This window comes from Glycine soja, chromosome 3 (genome assembly GCF_004193775.1).
Source record: "Glycine soja cultivar W05 chromosome 3, ASM419377v2, whole genome shotgun sequence".
NCBI lineage: Eukaryota > Viridiplantae > Streptophyta > Magnoliopsida > Fabales > Fabaceae > Glycine > Glycine soja.
In genome coordinates this window covers 34,961,334-34,981,158 of record NC_041004.1, presented here as the reverse complement: position 1 = coordinate 34,981,158, position 19,825 = coordinate 34,961,334, and the positions used below count along the sequence as shown (strand labels likewise).

The window sequence follows — 19,825 nt, the reverse complement described above, 5'->3', positions numbered from 1 at the left end:
GAAAAATCAAGCTACTAATGAACTCCCTTTATATGAGCCTCCAACCGTTTCTTTTTCTTGAAAATATTGCCAAAAACATCCTTGTTAAAAATAATAGATTGCTCTCTAATTTTCACCAATTTGAACACAACATCTCCCCTTGAATTGTTCCAAGTACTTGTAACTAAAGACTCGTAATCAGGATGAGACATCCAAGCCGCTTGGAACTGAAAAATCTTGGATCTTTTAATCTGAAATTTGGGACAACTAATAAATAGAGGATTATGATCTGAACCGTGCTGAGAAAGGACCTCCACATTAGCTGCAGGAAAGGCACATTGCCAATCTACATCAACCACAACTTTATCTAGCTTTTTGCGCACATGACCAGCCAACTAAACATTCTTCCTGAAAGTATATAAGCCTCCTATGACATAAAAGTCTAGCAAGTAGCAATTTGCCAACATATCAGCAAGAAGGCACGCTCAAGAGGCATCAAATTGACCACCAGAAACTTCATGAAAGAACATGATCTCATTAAAGTCTCCAAAAACCAACCAAGGACCAATAATACTATTACACAAACGAGTTGGATAGTCCCATAACATGCGACGATTAGCAAAAGAAAGAGAGGCATACAAAGAAGTAAAAGACTAGATAACATTACCTCATTGTAGAGAGAAAGTAATAGCCTAATTCGTGTGATCAATTCTAGATAGAGTGATATCATTAAGGCAAGTTAGCATCCAAATAACACTTGAGTGACCTCTAGCCTCCTAGATAAACACTGCAATATAACCAACTGATGTCCAAAAATTCTCCACCTTCGCAAACTGAACGCGAGTCTCATACACACAAAACAAAGAAAGATGCAAAATTCCTTCTAGGATCTTATAAGATCTCGAACATTCCTTCTAGCATCCTTCCTAAAAGCACCCTGAATATTCCACGACAAAATTGTTAAATCTTGGAAATAATCCATTAACAACTTATTGGAAAGAAAGGGGCGGCTACCCCAACGGCTACATAACAATATCATCGGGTTGAGTTTCAGGAACCACTTCCTTATATTTTGCAGCAACCAGGTCCTCATTAAAAACCTGTTGAGCCTCATCTCGATTAGTCTCCTTACTGGCCGAGCCACAGGCTAGTGTCCCATTTTCCTCCTCGTCATCATCATGAAGAAGAATGAAATAGTTAGAAGCAATATCTTTTATCTTTATCGCAAACTTCGCTCTAAAGCCAACATCATAAATTTTTTTATTTTGGTTGAGTCCATTCATTTTCTGCAGAGAAACAGGTTGAGTCGGTGTAGTTAGCCTCTTTGAAGTTTCATGATCCAAATGATGTCTTTTGTGGCTACCAATAGTTGAATTATTTTTCCTATGAGCCATGTCAGTTGGGACCTGCAACTGAGGTGTTATTTGAGGCACCTGGATATGCGACTTAGATACTGCATGCGCAAGTTTCTGCTAGCTTTTTATTCCTTTGCCTCTTTTCCCAACAAACTTATTCTCATTCAAAGACTTGTTGTTATTAGAAGATTGTTGCAATGAAGGCTTTCAATTTTTTCTCTTAACCGTTAGCCAATCACCATGAACCGGTTCCTTATTTTCCTCCATCTTTGACTTATTCGATCCCCCTAAATTGATAGCATCATTAACTACTAGATTTTTCAGGAGGGACGTTGCAGCGTTGGAATTTTCCGACATCACCCCAGCCGCCTGCCTTATCATCGGAGCTGCACTTTTAGAGCCTAGGCTTTGTTTGCATTCCCTTGTCAAGTGACCATAACATCCACATGTGGTGCATATTCGATGGAGGCCCTCATACTCCACACGATACCAATGATTTTGAAGTCAAACCTTACCAATAACTGGCTTGGTTAAATCAATCTTGATGGAAACACAGGCGAAACTCCCCCTTCTTACGTTTAAAGTGTTACTATCCACCTTCACCGGCATTCCCACTATTGCAGCAAGGGTAAGGAGGATGATTTCATCATAGTAAAATAGGTTCAAGCTAGGAAAATGGATCCATGCCATTGTTGATCAATCTTATTCGTAGGGCTAACGAAATCCTTCAACCAACATTGCACTGTTAAGTAGTGATAAAAAATCATCCAAGGGCCATTGTACATAACCCTTGAACGACCAATCTCACTATGAAACTTAACCATGTAGTTGTTGCCAATATCCATGATCTCAAATCCAGCCAGTGGTTTCCATATTCTCTTTAATTTGTCCTTCATCGTGTGTTACCCAATGTTTTTCCCGAGCAGCTTCACCACCAAGGCATCATTCCATGGTGCACAAAGACCATCAAATACTTTCTCATCAATGTAAACTATTGGAAGGAGAGGGTTGTTATCTTGATATTCAATCCTTGCTAGGTTTTCCTTGAGCATATCAACCTTTTCCTTGGTTGTATGATCTCTTGTTGACCAATCACCATATCTTTGAAAGAAACATTTTTCTTATCAGGCGGTTTATCTTTGGCGGCGGTAGAAAAGGCAAATCCCGATGCGTTGACCACCTTAGTTACCATGACAACGCTTCACTTAAACCACATAAAAAGTGAGAGATTAATTAAAATTAAACTAGGATTAGAAAAGGGAAAAAGACAATTCAATTTGACCTGGTAGAAAATTATTTTGATTGATTTACCCAACTCAACTCTTTTACTTTTGTCCTTGCACATGTATTTCTAATCTATTGACTCAGAGATTAATTCTGCTTATGGGATACTGTGACTGTCACTGGCCGAAAATCTTTGCACCTCTAAATAAATTATCTATAAAGGATAGAGGAAAATAACCTCCTATAGACTGTCGTAACAAATAACAAACTTCATCCTTATAGTTAGAGTAGTTAGGTCTAGGTCTATATAAAACAATCCTCTCTTCTCTATAAAAGGTATTCCTGTATATACAAGAATTCAAGATATATCAAAGCAAATGCATATTCAGAAATCTCCTTACATGGTATCAGATTAAGCCACTCGATCCACATCCATGGCTTCCGCCTCCATGGTTTTCGCTCCCCAAACCTTCTCTTCCACTATCTCTTGCAAGCTCACGGACGACAACTTTCTCACCTGGATGCAGCTTGTCGAATCCACCATCAAAGGTCACCGCTTGAAACAACACATTGTTAGGGATCACGCGATTCCCTCGCGGTTTCTCCAGAAGAAGATGAAGTAACTGATTCTGTCAACCTTGCCTATGAAAACTTCGAGCAGCAGGATAATCTTCTCAAATCTTGGCTTCTTGAATCAATGGACAACCAATTTCGCGTTCGCGTCATTGGTTGCGTCTAGTCACACAAAATCTGGGCCATCCTTAAAACCTATTTCTCTTCCCAAACGAAAGTGCGAATCAAGAAGCTTTGCATTCAAGTTTGCAACACCAAGAAGCAAGGGTCAATCAACGAGTATTTGGTCCAGATCAAGCAAATCGTAGAAACCCTTAGCGCAATCGGCTCTCCCTTAACAGATGAAGAACACATTGATGCGATCTTTGATGGTCTCCCTAAAGAATATGATGGGCTCATCACCTCGTGTCTCACGCGATCTGAACCCTTCACTGTTCTCCAAATCGAAGCCTCCCTCATGCGTCATGAAGAAAGATTGGAGCGTCATAAACAAAGGGGCACAATCCCCATTCAAGCACACACTGTGCATAGTCAAACCCAATCAAGAAGAGGGATTTCCAACCCTTCTCGCGACTGTGGTTCAGGTAGATCAGGAACTCGTGGTAGAGGGGGCGGTGGCAGATCCACTTCCACCTTTTCCACTCAAGGTTGTGGTCTAAAGCTTCAATGCCAACTCTATGACCGTGTTGGTCACTCTACATTTCACTACTGGTACGACTTTGATGAAAATCTCATCGAACCAACACCCCATGCGACCCACAACCCAAATGACAACTCCACCAACCACTCTGCTTAGGCTATGTTTGCCACCGCTTCCAATCAAGCTGATGATTCCTGGTATCCTGACACTGGTGCCACTCATCATCTAACACACGATCTTGGTAATCTCATGATAAAGAATGAATACAATGGAGGTGAGCGTGTGCACGTGGGAGATGGTACTACTCTAACTATTTCTCATACTGGACACTCATCTTTTTCTTCAAAAAATCCTCATATTCACTTCACACTACAAAATCTCTTATATGTTCCTAATATAACCAAAAATCTTATTAGTGTTTCCTAATTTGCTAAGGATAATGGTGTTTTCTTTGAATTTCATTCTAATAAGTGTGTGGTTAAATGTCAGGAAACCTAGCAGGTTATTCTTATCTCAAGGATAAACTCTATGTCTTTGAAGACCTGAAGCTCACTCCACCAAGATTAAAATCTTTTGTGTTTGTCTATAATTCTACTATTCTTGCAAATGATTTTGATACCTGGCATAGAAGGTCATTATTCAAATAAAATTGTCAAACATGTTATGAATCTTTGTCGTATTCCTTGTTCTGAGAAAAATAAATCAGTATGCCAGGCATGTTGTCTTGGCAAGTTGCACAAATTGCCATTTTCAATTTTTGATTCTTTTTATCATTATCCTCTTGATCTGATTTATACTAATGTATGGGGTCCCTCCCCTACAACTTCAAAAGAAGGCTATAGATACTATATTCTATTTATGGATGCTCACAGTAAATTCACTTGGCTGTATTTTCTATATAACAGGTCCTAATTTCCATCAATTTTCATCCAATTCAAAACAATGGCAGAGTTACAATTCAATAAAAAGATCAAAGCTCTACAAACTGATGGTGCCAAGGAGTACCTAGTGCTGACTAAGTACCTTGTAGATCATGGCATTAGACATCGCATATCTTGTCCTCATACACATGAGCAGAATGGTGCTCTTGAAAGAAAGCATCGCCATTTGACTGAAACCGACCTCACTTTGCTAGCAGACTCTTGTTTTCCTTCCAAGTTTTGGGCAGAAGCATTCAACACTATCACTTTCATCATAAATCGCATTCCCTCTCCAATGATCCACTATAAGTCTCCCTTTGAGGTTCTTTTTCACAAAACACTTGACTACTCCATTTTTAAACCATTTGGGTGCCTTTGCTATCCTTATCTACAACCTTACACCAAAACCAAACTTGAGTTTCGATCCACCCCTTGCATATTCCTTGGCTACAACACCAATACAAAGGCTACAAATGTATCACCAACTCTGGAAGGGAGTACATTGTTAGACACATTATATTTGATGAAACACAGTACCCAATGATAGCAAATCCATCCTTCTTTGTTCCAAACACCACTGTTTCCCCCACTCAGCCTACTCTCCCTCCTTCTATAGCAACCATCAATCCTCCTACTTCAACACCAGCTGCACCCATCACTCCCATACCAGATCCCATTCCCCCCACATCTATCACACCTGTCACTGAGCACTCTACTCCTCCTAACCCTGCAACCAATACCCATCCTATGACTACTAGAGCTAAATCTGGCATCTTCAAATCCAAAGCCTTACTAACAGAGATGACTCCAAGGTGTACCATGGATGCACTGCAAAATCCTCAATGGTTAGCTGCAATGAAGGCAAAATATATGGCCCTTATGCAGAATAACACATGGGATTTAGTCCCTTTGCCCCCTCATAAGAAGGCTATTGGCTCCAAATGGATCTATTGCTTGAAATACAATGCTGATGGCTCTGTAGTCAGACACAAAGCTCGACTAGTGGCTTAAAGGTTCTCTCAAAGACCAGGCCTTGATTACAATGAGACATTCAGTCCTGTTATTAAACCAGCCACTATTCGCACAATCTTGAGCATTACAGTCACCAGAAAATGGGATACCCGACAAGTGGACATCAACAATGCTTTTCTAAATGGGACCATTCAAGAGGAAGTCTATATGCAGCAACCAGAAGGTTTCGCTTCTGCCAATTCTCATCTCGTTTATAAACTGAAGAAGTCTATCTATGGGCTCAAGCAGGCACCAAGAGCCTGGTTTTCCAAGCTTGCATCTAGTCTGATTTCTTTTGGGTTTAAGCCAACTAGGTGTGATACATCTCTGTTTGTGCATGCTACACCAAAATTTATCACCTACATTCTGGTTTATGTTAATGATATCATTATAACAGGCAGCTCCACCTCTGCAGTCCAATATGTGATTTCTAAACTTCACTCTCTGTATCCTCTCAAAGACCTAGACACCTTACATTTCTTTCTAGGCATCGAAGCCAAATACACCACTACTGGGGCTCTTCTCCTATCTCAATCCAAATATATCACTGATATTTTAACCAAAGCCAATATGCATAATGCCAAACCCATAAAGACTCATCTTGCCCTTGGTTCAAAACTGCATATGGATGGTACAAATGCCTTTTCTGACCCAACTCTCTACAAATATGTAGTTGGAGCCCAACAATATGCCACCATCATTCGTCCAGATATAGCTTATGCAGTAAATAAGCTTTGTCAGTTTATGCACAACCCTCTTGAAAGTCATTGGAAAGCCACAAATCGTGTACTCAGATATCTCAATGGCACAATTGATCATGGTTTAGCTTTTTATCCTTCCCAGCATCTCTTCATCACTGGCTATAGTGATTCAGATTGGGCTGACTCATTTGACATGCGGTTTACCTCAGGCTTCTGTGTTTATTTAGGAAACAATCTTGTGTCATGGCTTGCAAAGAAGCAACAATCAGTCTCTAGGTCTAGCACTGAGGTAGAATTCAGAAGTTTAGCAGCTCTAGTTGCTGAAATTAAATGGCTTCAGTCTCTCCTTACAGAATTGCATAATGTTCAAACAAAGCCTCCTTTGTTGTGGTGTGATAATCAAGGTGCAGTGATGATAACAGCTAATCCAGTTTTGCACTCCAAATCCAAACACTTTGAATTAGATCTTTGGTTTGTTCGTGAAAAGGCTGCCAATGGTGAAATAATTGTCAAGCACATCCCCTCCCAGTTTCAAGTAGCTGATCTGCTCACCAAGGCTCCTTCAAGCAATACCTTTTTAAGTCTTCGACCAAAACTGAATGTTCATCAACTACCCACACTCAGTTTGCAGGGGGATGTAAAGGATAGAGGAAAATAACCTCCTATAGACTGTTGTAACAAATAACAAACTTCATCCTTATAGTTACAGTAGTTAGGTCTAGGTCTATATAAAACAATCCTCTCTTCTCTGTAAAGGGTATCCCTGTATATACAAGAATTCAAGATATATCAAAGCAAATGCATATTTAGAAATTTCCTTACATTATCCAACTGAACTCATTTGATAAGTGATAATTACACTATTTATATATAAATCACCTCATTTTTATGAAATAATGCAGTCATGTAAAAGCCTTCTTTTTCTTTTGGCTTAGTCAAATTAATTTATCTTTTTCCTTAAAACAAATAAATAGGAAGTTGAACCGAAGTAAAAGTTCGCACTGCTATTTTGTTCATTTAAACATTTAAATAAGTTGTCTACTAACTACTAAAACTTCAGAAAAAGAAGACAAATTCATATCTTGTGAAATCTGTTTTTTGTTTTTCCCATAAGTTGTATATAATATTTTTTAACCCAAAACAAAAAAGAGAAGTTTTTGTGGACGAGCTTTCGTGTTTTCTTTTCTTCATTTTAGAGTATGCAAATAAAATTTCATCTTTGTGCCAACACATGTAAATCTTCTGATTTTATCAAAGTTTCGGCCAAAAAAAGTAATTTGTCCCCCAATCAAAATTATTCTTTGATAAATATATTTAATACAAATCACTTTATATTTCAAATTCCAAACTCAAAATATAATTGTTTATATAAAATTTCAAACTCAAAATATAATTGTTTATATAAAATTTATGTATAAGTATAATTTATTTCTTTTATTATTTATTTACTATGAATCTAAGCAAACCTAAGTTAAACTAATTATACAGTAATAAAATGTCGTTAGTTAATTTGAGTGGTACTTAAGAGAAGTTTTCAGATTTTCACTAAGTCATATTTTTTAATAGAGATTAATAAAATAATAATAAATATTATATACCATGTTAAACATTATAAAAATAAACATGCTTTAAAAAAAAAAAAAGCCTAAGTATCCAATGCGACAAGTAAAAGGAAGCCACAAGTTGTGATCTACATGTAATCATGACAACCAATCCTGAAGCAAGAAGAAGCTTAACATCAGCTGCCACATGTCAAGTTTCAATTAACCTTCAAAGATTTCATTGGATGAGATTCTATCACACCCCATCCAAGCTATAACTCCCTCAATTTTTCTTGTCCTTGATGCTCCTCCTTAGTCCTCCTCAGCCTCAACTTCAACCTTTCTTCACTTCCCTTCACATGGCAGCTCTTGTGAAACCAATTTCCAATGTCACTCCCAAATTTGTCAGCAGCCCCAGAATGGGCTCATCACACTCCTCCAAATTCAGCACCATAATAAGAATGTCTGCCACTGCCACCCCACCACCATCCACCTCCACAAAGCCAGCAAGCAGCAAGAAGGGCAATATCAAGGAGACCCTCTTGACTCCAAGATTCTACACCACTGACTTTGATGAGATGGAGACACTCTTCAACACTGAGATCAACAAAAACCTCAACCAGGATGAGTTTGAGGCACTGCTCCAGGAGTTCAAGACTGACTACAACCAGACACACTTTGTCAGGAACAAGGAGTTCAAGGAAGCCGCTGACAAACTTGAGGGTCCCCTCAGACAGATCTTTGTGGAGTTCCTTGAGAGGTCCTGCACTGCTGAATTCTCTGGCTTCCTTCTCTACAAAGAGCTTGGAAGGAGGCTAAAGGTATGGTTTCTTTCCTTTCTAATTTCCTTTTTCTTTTCCTTGGAATTTGATTCAACATTCAAAGGGAAGATTAAAAGAGGAGTTTAAATTCTATGTACTGTGGGAATAATTTTTTTACAGTGTCAATTAATCAAAATTCAATTTTGGACGGTCAATTAATCAGAAATCACGGCTTGTGTGATTTTCTAAGGTAGTTATTGTAAAAGTTAACAATTTTAACATATGTGACAGTTTTTAATTGGATGACAATGAAAAAAAAAAAAAAGAGAATTCAAATTCTATGTACTGTCGGAATGAAAAAAATTTACATTATCAAATAATCAGAAATCAATTTTAGACCGTCAATTAATCAGAAATCATCGTTGGTATGATTTTTTAAGATAGTTATTGTCAAAGTTAACTAATTTAACATATATGATGGTTTCTGATTGGATGACAGTGTAGAAACTCTTTACATTGTCAATACATTCAGAGAATTGTTGTGGGGGGATCTTGAAAAGTATGGATATTCATTGAGACAATTTTTGTTCTTTCTCAATACAGTTCTAATTCTAACTTCTAAGCAATAGGATTCTGTTCTTATGATGTTGTGGTCGTTTGATGATTAATTCTGCTTTATGCAGTTTTGGTCTTTTATTCTTGGCCTGATATATTGCTTTGGATGTTGATGTTACAGAAAACCAACCCTGTGGTGGCTGAGATTTTCTCACTGATGTCTAGGGATGAAGCCAGGCATGCTGGGTATGGAAACGCCTTGTGCCTTTAATTTTTAATTATCCTTCTTTGATTTTCTATTTGATATCTTGTTTGTAGTGCATGACCTCATTTTGATTCTGTGCAGGTTTTTGAACAAGGGTTTATCTGATTTCAATTTGGCTCTGGACTTGGGTTTCTTGACCAAAGCTAGAAAATACACATTTTTCAAGCCAAAGTTTATCTTCTATGCTACATACTTGTCTGAGAAAATTGGGTACTGGAGATACATAACCATATACAGACATCTCAAGGCCAACCCTGAGTTTCAATGTTATCCCATTTTTAAGTACTTTGAGAACTGGTGCCAGGATGAGAACAGACATGGAGATTTCTTCTCTGCCCTGATGAAGGCACAGCCACAATTTCTAAATGACTGGAAGGCAAAGTTGTGGTCTCGATTCTTCTGTCTATCGGTAACTATTCCCTTTCGCCTACCATTTTGCATTCCTTTAAGATTCTTAAGATGAAACCTCAATACCTAGTGCCAGTTGTTGCTAGCTTAAGTTTGTGAGAAAAGTAGGCATACAGAATCCTACAGACCTTAATTGGTAATGCATATGGATAACAAGTATGTTCATGTTTGGATTGAAGTTAGAAATGTTGTGTGTGCATTACAGTGCAAATCCAATGGATAAAGGCAAAAGGAAGGACCTTGATCTTTTGGCAAAATTACTTTTGCCTCAAAAGCACTTTTCACCTGAAAACCAAACATGCACTATGTCCAAGATGCAAAATCTCATTTACCTTGGCATTACTCATCATGTAACAGTTTTTAGCAGCCGAAAGAGATCATGTTTGTCACATCTATCAACATAAAGTTACTGTTTTAATCCTTCTTAACTGTTACTTAAAACTTGGTTGTCAAATTTGTCCTGCAGGTTTATGTCACAATGTATCTCAATGATTGCCAACGTACAGCTTTCTACGAAGGCATTGGACTTAACACAAAAGAATTTGACATGCATGTCATTATCGAGGTTAGTTTGTGTTTGCATTTTTCTATAATCACCATTCCTCCATTGTTATTTTGTATAATCAATATTTGTTTTTATCCATTCTCAATTACATAATCAATTTAGTAACAGAACATGATAAAATGAAAGTAATGGAGCCTCGAGTTAGCATTGAAAACTATCACTAATAAAGTCGATCAACAAACAACAAATGATGAACTCGGATATTACAACCAGTTACTCAAGCTTCAATTTCTGGATTATTTTTGCAGACAAACCGCACAACTGCTCGGATTTTCCCAGCCGTTCTTGATGTTGAAAACCCAGAGTTCAAGCGGAAGTTGGACCGGATGGTGGAGATAAATGAGAAGCTTGTTGCTGTTGGTGAGAGCGATGACATAGCGGTGGTGAAGAACTTAAAGAGGATCCCACTGGTTGCTGCCTTGGTGTCTGAACTCTTGGCTACATATCTAATGCCTCCAATTGAGTCAGGGTCTGTAGATTTGGCAGAGTTTGAACCACAACTTGTGTACTAAAGTTGTGTATAAATTGATTAAATTCCTTGTGTCCTTTTGATCTCCATCAAAATGTTCATCTTGAGTGTTACTAGTATTGGTGCTAAAGTAAAATATGGTTGTACAAGACAGTGAGGAAACATTTACCATGATGAGGTCCTTTTTAGTATTAATCATCTTTTTCTCCCATCCTTCCTTTTGTATTTCCTTTTTTGTTTTTTTAGAACATCATTAGGAGTCTTACCCTTATGAGTTACCTATCAGGAAATGATTCTTTCCTCACTCTTATGATCCCATTGGAAGGTCTAAGCAGCAAACACTGATCCTATTGCTTTTAGCAAACCTTGCTTGCTCTTCAATTTAGCGTTGTTTATCTACATTTAAATAAAACGAGTATGTGAATGCAAGTACCCACCAACTAGCAATAATATTGAAAAGACACTGGAAAATGATTCCTTTGTTCTTAGAGATAAAAAGGATTTGTGTCATCATAGGTCAACAATATTAAAAAGAAACCAATCGATATTTTCTAAATAAATAAAAATGTTATTCTTTATTTTAAATGTCCTATATTTTTTTAAAGAAAAAATTACTCGATTTTTATGATTCCTTATTAGTTAGAGATGAGATGAAGTTAGCAGATTAGTAAGAAAAAATATATGTCTTGGTTTAAATATTTTTTAATCCCTCAAATCTAGGTCATTTTTGTTTTTGATTTTCAAAATTTAAATTTATTTTTTAGTTATCAATTTTGAAAAATGTTATTTTTAGTACATATTATATTAAAAGAAAATCACAAATTGTATATTTAAATAGCCAAAAATCAGTTAAGAGGACTAAAAGGAGCATCTTTTTGAAGTTGGAAGGCTAAAAAAAGCAAATTTAATTTAGGGTGACTAAAAATAAAAGAATAGATTTGAGGGAAAAATATATATTTAACCCATGTGTTTTTATGCAATTGCCGTCAATTATTTTTGTGGATTTAATTTTAATTCAATGACTTTACTAGAAAGCTTCTCATTATCATTATAACATATTTTACTAGCTACTTCTTTGTTTTGAGGTAAACATCAAACAGCTTTTTATTTGAGAAACGATCAGGGTTAATACAACGCTTACTTAGTTTTAAAGTGAATTTTAAGATTTAAAATGGGGTTTAAGATGCGATTTCCTAATTTTTTTTTAAAAAATATTATAATTTAGTTTAGACCTAATTTTTTTGCCTCAAACTTAGGTCATTGTTGTTTTTGGTCTCCCAAATTTATTTATTTTTTAGTCCCTCAATTTTAAAAAATATTGATTTTAGTTGCTTGTAACTGATTTTTTGTGATTTGGATGCACAATTTTTGATGATTTTGTTAGCTTTTCATTTTAAGAGCATGGCTTTCAGAAAAAGTTATGTAAAATTCTCATAATAGAACGATCGCCTTATTTTAGGAAAAGTATATTTAATTAATCTTAATAGTTTAATATTATTTATTAGGTAATTTCTAATATTTTTTTATACATTTTCAAACAATTTACCAACAAGCAAATTTATCTTTTGAAATTTTTGGTTTTGGTTTGAATATAAACATTTGTTTTGGGCAGATGGACAAAGCTTCTAGGCTATTACCACTTGCAAGTAGGGTAGGAAAAAAAGATGAACTAAATTGCACTGGCAACAAATTGAAGCGAACTCAAAAAAACAAATTGCCCAAATCGTACTGAACTAATAACAGTGTGGGTGAACCGAACCGAATTGTTCTTTGATTCAGTTAACAGCATTCTAAAAATTTGAACTGATTCGTGCTCTAGATTGGTTTGAACTGTTTTTATGCTTTGAACTGAACTGAATTGCACTCTAAAAAAATGGTTCTTCATTCATTTTCAAATCAACAATATAATTTTCATATTGTGGAGTATTTAATCAGTACAAGAGTGGTTCTTAATTCACCAAATGAGGAAAAGAATCCACCTCTTCAATTGGCGTGTCTCAATGGGTATGTTGAGGTTGTGAAGAAACTAATCATGGCTGGAGCTAATGCTAATGAATGGATGAAGCATTGAGTAGGGAAAAGCTAAAAGTAATTAATGAAGCAGTCGCACTAGTTAAACTTCGTGGTGACCGGTTTCTGCGTAGGAAACCTGATGTTTTATGCTACTGTAAGTAGCTTGTAATCTGATAATTTGGTGATAGTTATACACGTTCTCCTACAATGTTTACTTTGTTAGTGTGAACAAAAAAAATGTAAGCATAATAGGAACTATCAGAGAGAAAAACTATTTACCTAAGTTACCCATAAAATAGAATGAATTTTGATGATGTTACGTTATTTGATTTCCTCCCAATATCCATAATCCCTTAGAATGCAAGTACTTTATTCTTGTCAGTTGTAGTCAAGTTAATGAAATCAACTTAATTCTCTGTTAATGATCTTTCATTGAAAATTCCAACAGAAGCAAGCTTTAACTAAGATGTAAATTTAAAGACAAAACTAATCCAGTAACTTGCAAGAAAAATGGAAATATTCAGAAGCCAAATTAGAGGTCAGTAAAAAACAAATACAGGTTCCTTGCAAACTGCATTTTTCTTTTTTAACTCATAAGCGACAGTTTGGCAGTGCACTGAACTGCTCTTTTAGCAGTTCAACATTTTAAGACTGAACGGAAAAAACAGTTCAGTTTTTTACATTCAATTCGGTTCGATACCAGTTCGGTGCAGTTCAGTTCTTTTCAGCCAACCCTAATTGCAAGGCAGAATACAGGCAAATATGTCTTATAGCTGAACTAGGAGTTTGTAAAGAAGCCTTGTGAAGGAAGGAAGGTGAAAATAACAAGAAGAATCTTATCCTCAAATCCCTATTCCCTGACAGACTTTAAAGTGAATGCAAAGTTCTTACTATGTGGTACAAATATCAATAACAGTGGTCTTCAATTCCAAAATACACACTACTACTTATTTAGTAACATGTAACAACCAAATGCATGCCCTTCTTCAAACATTCAGAGCTTGGAAAAAACTGGCTTTCGTTTCTGCTTCTGTGCCATCACTGCTTCAGTTAAGTCAGGGGATAGCAATCTGGCAGAATTCAAGGTTGCAACATAATCCAACCCCTGATCCACAGTTAAGTCCCTACTTTTAAGCAACACTGTTTTTGTCCCAACAACTGCAAGGGGAGACTTGGTCGCAATTGCTGCCATACCAACCGTTAAAAAATATTTATTCATTTAGAAGAACATTGAGTTAGAGAGAATTGAAGTGAGTAGAAGCTGCAATGCAATGCGTGCGAAATGAGTAGTGTAGGTAAGACCCTATGAAGGCATGGACACTTCTCTGGTTTGAAGTGTCGCTGTGTCGGACATGTTTCCAACACCGACACACCGGACACTTGTTCGACACTTCTTATTAGGTGTCTGATTCAAAAATTATGTTTTTGTTGGCTTGAACAATTAAACCACCACCTTCACACAACTAATAGAGTTGATTTAAAAAGATAAATATACATTGTTTTGTTAATATCTTGTTATCTAATTAGTTTATCTGTTGCTATTTATTGTATCGTTGTTGAGAACAATTTGATTTAGAACAGAATAATTCTATTTCCTCCACATACGTATTGTCTCTCCCAATATGTTACCCTTACCTTACATAATAACTGAATTGTTTTCTTAGGCTATCTACTTAATTCCTTAGCCTCAATTCTCCTAGGTAGCACGTCATTGATTAATTTTATTTTTCGCTAATACAACACAAATCTTTTTAGCCTGAGGGAAAATCTTTCATAAGAATCTTTTTTCTTTTGAAAGCATAAATCAAAATAACTGTGTAAAGATAAAAAAAAACACTCCTTCTAACTTAAACACCCAATTTCATTTTGAGAAGAAAATTCTCAAATGAAATAAACGAATGAACAAATTCAAAGTTTAATTCATTTAATTAGAATCTCTCCACTTGTGTGTGTATGCCATGTCCTCATGTCCTATATTTTAAACATTAGTCGTGTCAAAGTGTCTGTGTCTGTCCGGTGTGGTGTTTCATATGCATTCACATATGGGAAAACTATCTACTTAGAGTCTCTGGGGTGCAAAATTCTCTTGAGCAAGCAACAGACGCGTACCACGAGCGAAATTAGTCTTTAATCTAGTGAGTTAGGAACACCCGTGGTCTCGGACTCAAAAATGAACCAACCAATTGAAGGGAGGGAGCTTACCTTGAGCAACATCTCGGACGGCCTGATGGAGGTCATGTTTGGAAAGGAAAACGCGAGAAACGAGACCCAACTCCTTAGCCTCCTTACCGGAAAAAGTGCGACCGGTCAAAGCCAATTCCATGGCGTTGCCGAACCCTACAATAAGCGGCAACCTCTGAAGAGTGCCAAGGTCAGCGGCAAGGGCCAAATCCACTTCCTTCACCGAGAAAAACGCCTCCTCGCTGCACATCCTTATGTCGCACGCCGTCACTATATCAATTCCGCCGCCGATGCACGCCCCATGTACGCTTGCGATCACCGGCTTCCGGCACCGTTCCAGGGCCGTGACCGCGTCTTGCATCGCCATTATCTCTCGCCGGAGGGTTTCGCCGGAGCCGGAGGAACCCGAACTCGCGGCGGTTGATCCCAGGAGGGAGAGGTCGATGCCGGAGCAGAAGTGGTCCCCGGCGCCGGACAACACGATCACCTTCACCTCCGGGTTGTGATCCAGTGCGTGCAGAGCTTTCGGGAACTCGCTGAAGAATTCGCGCGAGAGAGCGTTCCGTCGTGACGGACGATTTAAGATAAGAAAGAACACACCCGAGTTTGGGCTCTCCTCCACAATTTCCAGGCTTGAGTATTTCTCTTCCATTCCCCCACTTCTAACCGCCACACACACTTCCACCCTTGTGTACTAATACCTAATTTATTTAGCTTCTCACGTGTTTTCTTCTACCATTAGATATAATATCTTTTTTTCTCCACTTCCCCATGATTGATTATCATTCTAAAAATAATATAAAAGTACAGAAAATAATTATGGACGAGCACCTCTTCCAATAAAATTGAAACCGATTTACCATGGTTAAATAGACTATCTAAAACCTAATTTCTTACATCAATAATTCCATCCTTGATCAAGATGTATTCTATAAACTCTCAAGGTGAAGTTCATTTTTAAATTAATTTTATTGCTTCATTTGTTTAAAATATCAATGTCAATGTGCATCTTTGCTTATAACTTTCAAATTTTGATTCTTTAATTTTTTTTTTCAATGAAAGCAAGCATGTGCAAATGGTTTACTCTTCCTCCATTAAAAAACTTTTAATGAGATTAACTTTCAGCGAGAAATGCAATGCAAGTCATTATGTGTTTTAAGAATGGTTTGCTTGAATACAAATATTCTTTGTTTCAAATTTCATTTTTACATTTTTAGATTGCGCATTTTCTATCTTATGTCTTTATTTTCCATGAACTACCAATTAAAAATTGGTCTTATTCAAAGTATTCGTAAATATTAACGTGTTGAAAATTATCTTTAAAGAAATTGTTAGTTTTCCTCTTACTCAAAGTAATGTTTTTATGTGATTTTTTTTTTTGACAAAAAAATTATTATCATTCAAGGTAGTAATTCAAGATAATGTTCAGTTCTTTATATAATGCCAATCTCATCAAAAATGTAAAATATTATATATGCATTTCTTAAACCGCACAATTCACGTTAATAGCTAGTTAATGGAATGCAGTAAAAAAGAAAACAACTAGTTAATGGAATAACATGAAATTTTTTTTGATGGGGTTTACTCAAATGAATTTTCCTGTCAAAAGAAGGTTGAATTGAATGCGATTGCATTTTAGTTACATAAAGTTTCTATAGATTACTCTATTTCAAATTGGTACCTTATTCGTTATGTTTTGTTTCAGCCATTGTAAGAAAAGGCCACAATATACTAGACAAAGTATAATTTTTTGGGGGTACATAAACATAGTAGAATCTGGTAACGTGTTGGCTATTGGATAGCTAAACAAAGTAGAATCTGGTCAATGGCCAGATTGACAAATCACTGTCTACCTTTATTTCCAGTCAAGTGGTTTAAACACCAAGTGTCCAAAGTACCAGTAAACAGAGTTGGTACAATTTGATGTTGTCACCATGAGAAGGGCATGATTTGAATCAAAATCGTCATTATCAACGTGTTCCATTTAAGATTCATCCTCCTTCATTTGCTTTCCTTTATTATTGTAACACCTATATCCGCAAAGTGACCCCATTTTTTACATGCACAACACTATATATTCCTTATATCAATTTTCATCTGCCCTCCTATATTTATCTTTTTGAGAGCTGCCCTCCTATATTTTAATCACCTCACTTTTTGCAAATTTTCCACAACCTACATTCTTCTTGTTGTCACCACTAAAATTCTGATTTGAGACCTTGCTTGGGCCTTCACCAAAATCTTTCAATTTGTTCTTCCATTTCCCTACTTGTTTTTATTGCACCACCATCATTTCTTTGAGAGGCTTGTGCCTTCAAAAGCCGGAGCAACTACTCTCTCACCAGTCACCACTTCTCTCTAGAGCCCTTTGTTCATGAGCTTTAAGAGAATTTTGTTGCTCCTCCACCCTCAACTTTTCAAGATCCTTTGATTCCTCAATTAGTTCTTGATCATTCACTTACAACAACTCATATTGTTTGCAAAGAGATTGAAGCTTTACTTTCTTAATTTTATCATCACCTCTGTATGACTTGTTCATAATATTCCAAGCCTCCTTAGCTGAATTGGCTAAGCTATCTTCTCAAAGTTGGCAGAATCAACAGTTCAACACATTGATGGATCAAGAAGAAAGTTTTTTAGTCTTTCTTGTTGGACTCCTTGCAAACTGCCCTTTATAGAACTTTCCTCCACTACTTTAATGCCATTCTTTAAAATTTTCAACTTTTTGGAAACCAAAGATGACACCCATCTTGATACACCATCACTAAAAGTTCTTGATACCAAGAACAGGCAAGTTGGCACGGAAAGACGATCATGATTTACCCTTGGAACTCTTCAAAATTCACACCAGAAAAATACACACACAAATTTAAAACCCACGCAAGAAAGGATTTCTCACAATGCAGAAAGCCTCACAAGCTAGTGGTTTCGCACACATGTCTACAATCAAGATAGCTTTCATACCACTTGTTAAAACACACACTCAAACATAGAGAAGAAGAAGGAGAGAGAACAAGATAGGAGATGGATATTAAATAGAAAATTTTGTCTCACTTCTGCTTATTACATATACAGCATCACTATGAATAATACACATATAACACAATTACAAATAGTTAGTTAACAACACACTAACTTGCCTATACTCACTAACTAACGGAATTATCTACAACTCAGCCACGACACATTGTCTATCAAGATACCCGTTGTTTGACGTCCTTGCCGTTTCACGTGAGGAGTCATCTTTCTCAGATCCTTCCAAATCCCATCTGCTTCCAGATACTCCACCTTCCTCATTTTTCAATAGCTAGTCTTCCACCTTTATCATCCCTGTTCCTTTTATAATCACCAGCATTGTTATGATCATATGCCTTGTTGGCTAGAAAAGAAAGAGCTATCACCACATCCCCAATGAGAGGACGAACTTTTGCCTGTTCGTGAATGCACATTGATGCCACAGTTAGAGCTTGGTAAAGACCTCGCATCTGCTAACTCTGGAAACTTCCTGCCATCCTTGAACAGTGGACGTGCCTACTCAAACGTGTAAATTAAAACCACCATTAGCCATTGTTATGTATAACTAATAAAGACAAGCAAAGATTAGAAGACTACCCATGTAACAAGGTTTAGTAATCAGCTCCAGCAAGACTACCCTATAACTATATACGTCAGACTTCACAGTCGGCTGTCCAGTCATAGCATAGTCTGGAGCACGGTAAGCATAAGTTTCCATGACATGGGTGAAAACATAACAGGACCTTTTGCAAGACCAAAGTCTGAAAGCTTTGGATGATAAACTTCATCAAATAATATATTAGATGATTTGAAGCTTCTATAGATGACCGTAGGATTTGCTTTGTTGTGAAGGTATTCCAATACTTTTGCTGCCCCAGCAGCTATTTTCATCCTTGTGTTCCAATCTAATGGCTTTTGATCTGGGAGAAGGTCTGCACTCGGAGTCCATAATTAATGATTAAACATATTAGTTGTTATCAACATAACTGCATTCTGTTTAAGAAGGAAGTAATGTAAAATACACAGCATTTATTCTCCACTCTACCCAACGTTCAGAAAAAATGGAAACATCTCTAGCAGAAAATACAATCATACAATGGTTATCATACGCATGGCGTTCCTTTTCCATAACTGGCTATAACATGGAAGGCTAGTCCACACTCTAAGTTGATTAGGCTTTGTTTGAGAAAGCTTTTAGGTTTGAATTTTGAACATCCCCTACATGTATAGCATATATATAATATATGCATCATGAATGAAAAATATAATTTCCAGTGTGATTCTTTCCTCTATGTCTCTTTTGAATGAACTAAAACAGAACCCCAAATGATTAAGAGATGCTTTGCTCCATCCTTTTTGTTAAATCTATGGCGTGGAAGTTTCATTAGTCATTATGAGAAAGTACTGAACTAAAACTAAAGGGAAGAAATCCTAATTATGGAATTAGGAGGGATAGAAACAATCATACCATGAAGGTGGTCTTCCAATGAACCCCTTGGCATAAATTCATAAACTAAGAGGCGTTGGTCCTCATTCACACAGTATCTGGGACCACGCTTCTGCTAGTCCTCGCTTTGTAGTGACAAACACCCACCATTTGTTGTTCACGCCTCGAGCCCAAGAAGTGTTTGACGTGAGGGGGTGTGTTG

At 36.8% G+C, this 19,825-nt stretch overlaps 3 protein-coding genes across 3 annotated transcripts; 2 read left to right on the top strand and 1 right to left on the bottom strand.

The window, feature by feature from the left end:
- The first annotated feature begins 5,870 nt into the window (after positions 1-5,870).
- Positions 5,871-7,061, top strand: LOC114405208 (uncharacterized mitochondrial protein AtMg00810-like). The gene has a single exon (XM_028367837.1). It carries the CDS (start codon positions 5,871-5,873, stop codon positions 7,059-7,061), a length of 1,191 nt encoding a protein of 396 aa, XP_028223638.1.
- Positions 7,062-8,224: 1,163 nt separating this feature from the next.
- Positions 8,225-11,331, top strand: LOC114406571 (magnesium-protoporphyrin IX monomethyl ester [oxidative] cyclase, chloroplastic). Its single transcript, XM_028369316.1, has 5 exons — positions 8,225-8,765; positions 9,442-9,506; positions 9,607-9,934; positions 10,400-10,498; positions 10,747-11,331. Exons 1-5 carry the CDS (start codon positions 8,247-8,249, stop codon positions 11,008-11,010), a joined length of 1,275 nt encoding a protein of 424 aa, XP_028225117.1. The 5' UTR covers positions 8,225-8,246; the 3' UTR covers positions 11,011-11,331.
- Positions 11,332-13,502: 2,171 nt separating this feature from the next.
- On the bottom strand, positions 13,503-15,877 carry LOC114406573 (delta(3,5)-Delta(2,4)-dienoyl-CoA isomerase, peroxisomal). Its single transcript, XM_028369317.1, has 2 exons — positions 15,183-15,877; positions 13,503-14,165 (listed from the first exon to the last, which is right to left on the bottom strand). The coding sequence occupies exons 1-2, from the start codon at positions 15,811-15,813 to the stop codon at positions 13,975-13,977; spliced, it is 822 nt and encodes a 273-aa protein (XP_028225118.1). The 5' UTR covers positions 15,814-15,877; the 3' UTR covers positions 13,503-13,974.
- Between the last annotated feature and the right edge of the window lie 3,948 nt (positions 15,878-19,825).

Excerpts from the sequence above, each read along its gene's own strand:
- LOC114405208 (XM_028367837.1), top strand. The coding sequence starts at position 5,871 with ATGCAGCAACCAGAAGGTTTCGCTTCTGCCAATTCTCATCTCGTTTAT.
- LOC114406573 (XM_028369317.1), bottom strand. The coding sequence starts at position 15,813 with ATGGAAGAGAAATACTCAAGCCTGGAAATTGTGGAGGAGAGCCCAAAC. Across the intron at positions 14,166-15,182 it reads CGTCCGAGATGTTGCTCAAG|CAATTGCGACCAAGTCTCCC; the intron begins GTAAGCTCCCTC and ends TTGGTATGGCAG.
- LOC114406571 (XM_028369316.1), top strand. The coding sequence starts at position 8,247 with ATGCTCCTCCTTAGTCCTCCTCAGCCTCAACTTCAACCTTTCTTCACT. Across the intron at positions 8,766-9,441 it reads AGCTTGGAAGGAGGCTAAAG|AAAACCAACCCTGTGGTGGC; the intron begins GTATGGTTTCTT and ends TTGATGTTACAG. Across the intron at positions 9,935-10,399 it reads CTCGATTCTTCTGTCTATCG|GTTTATGTCACAATGTATCT; the intron begins GTAACTATTCCC and ends TTTGTCCTGCAG.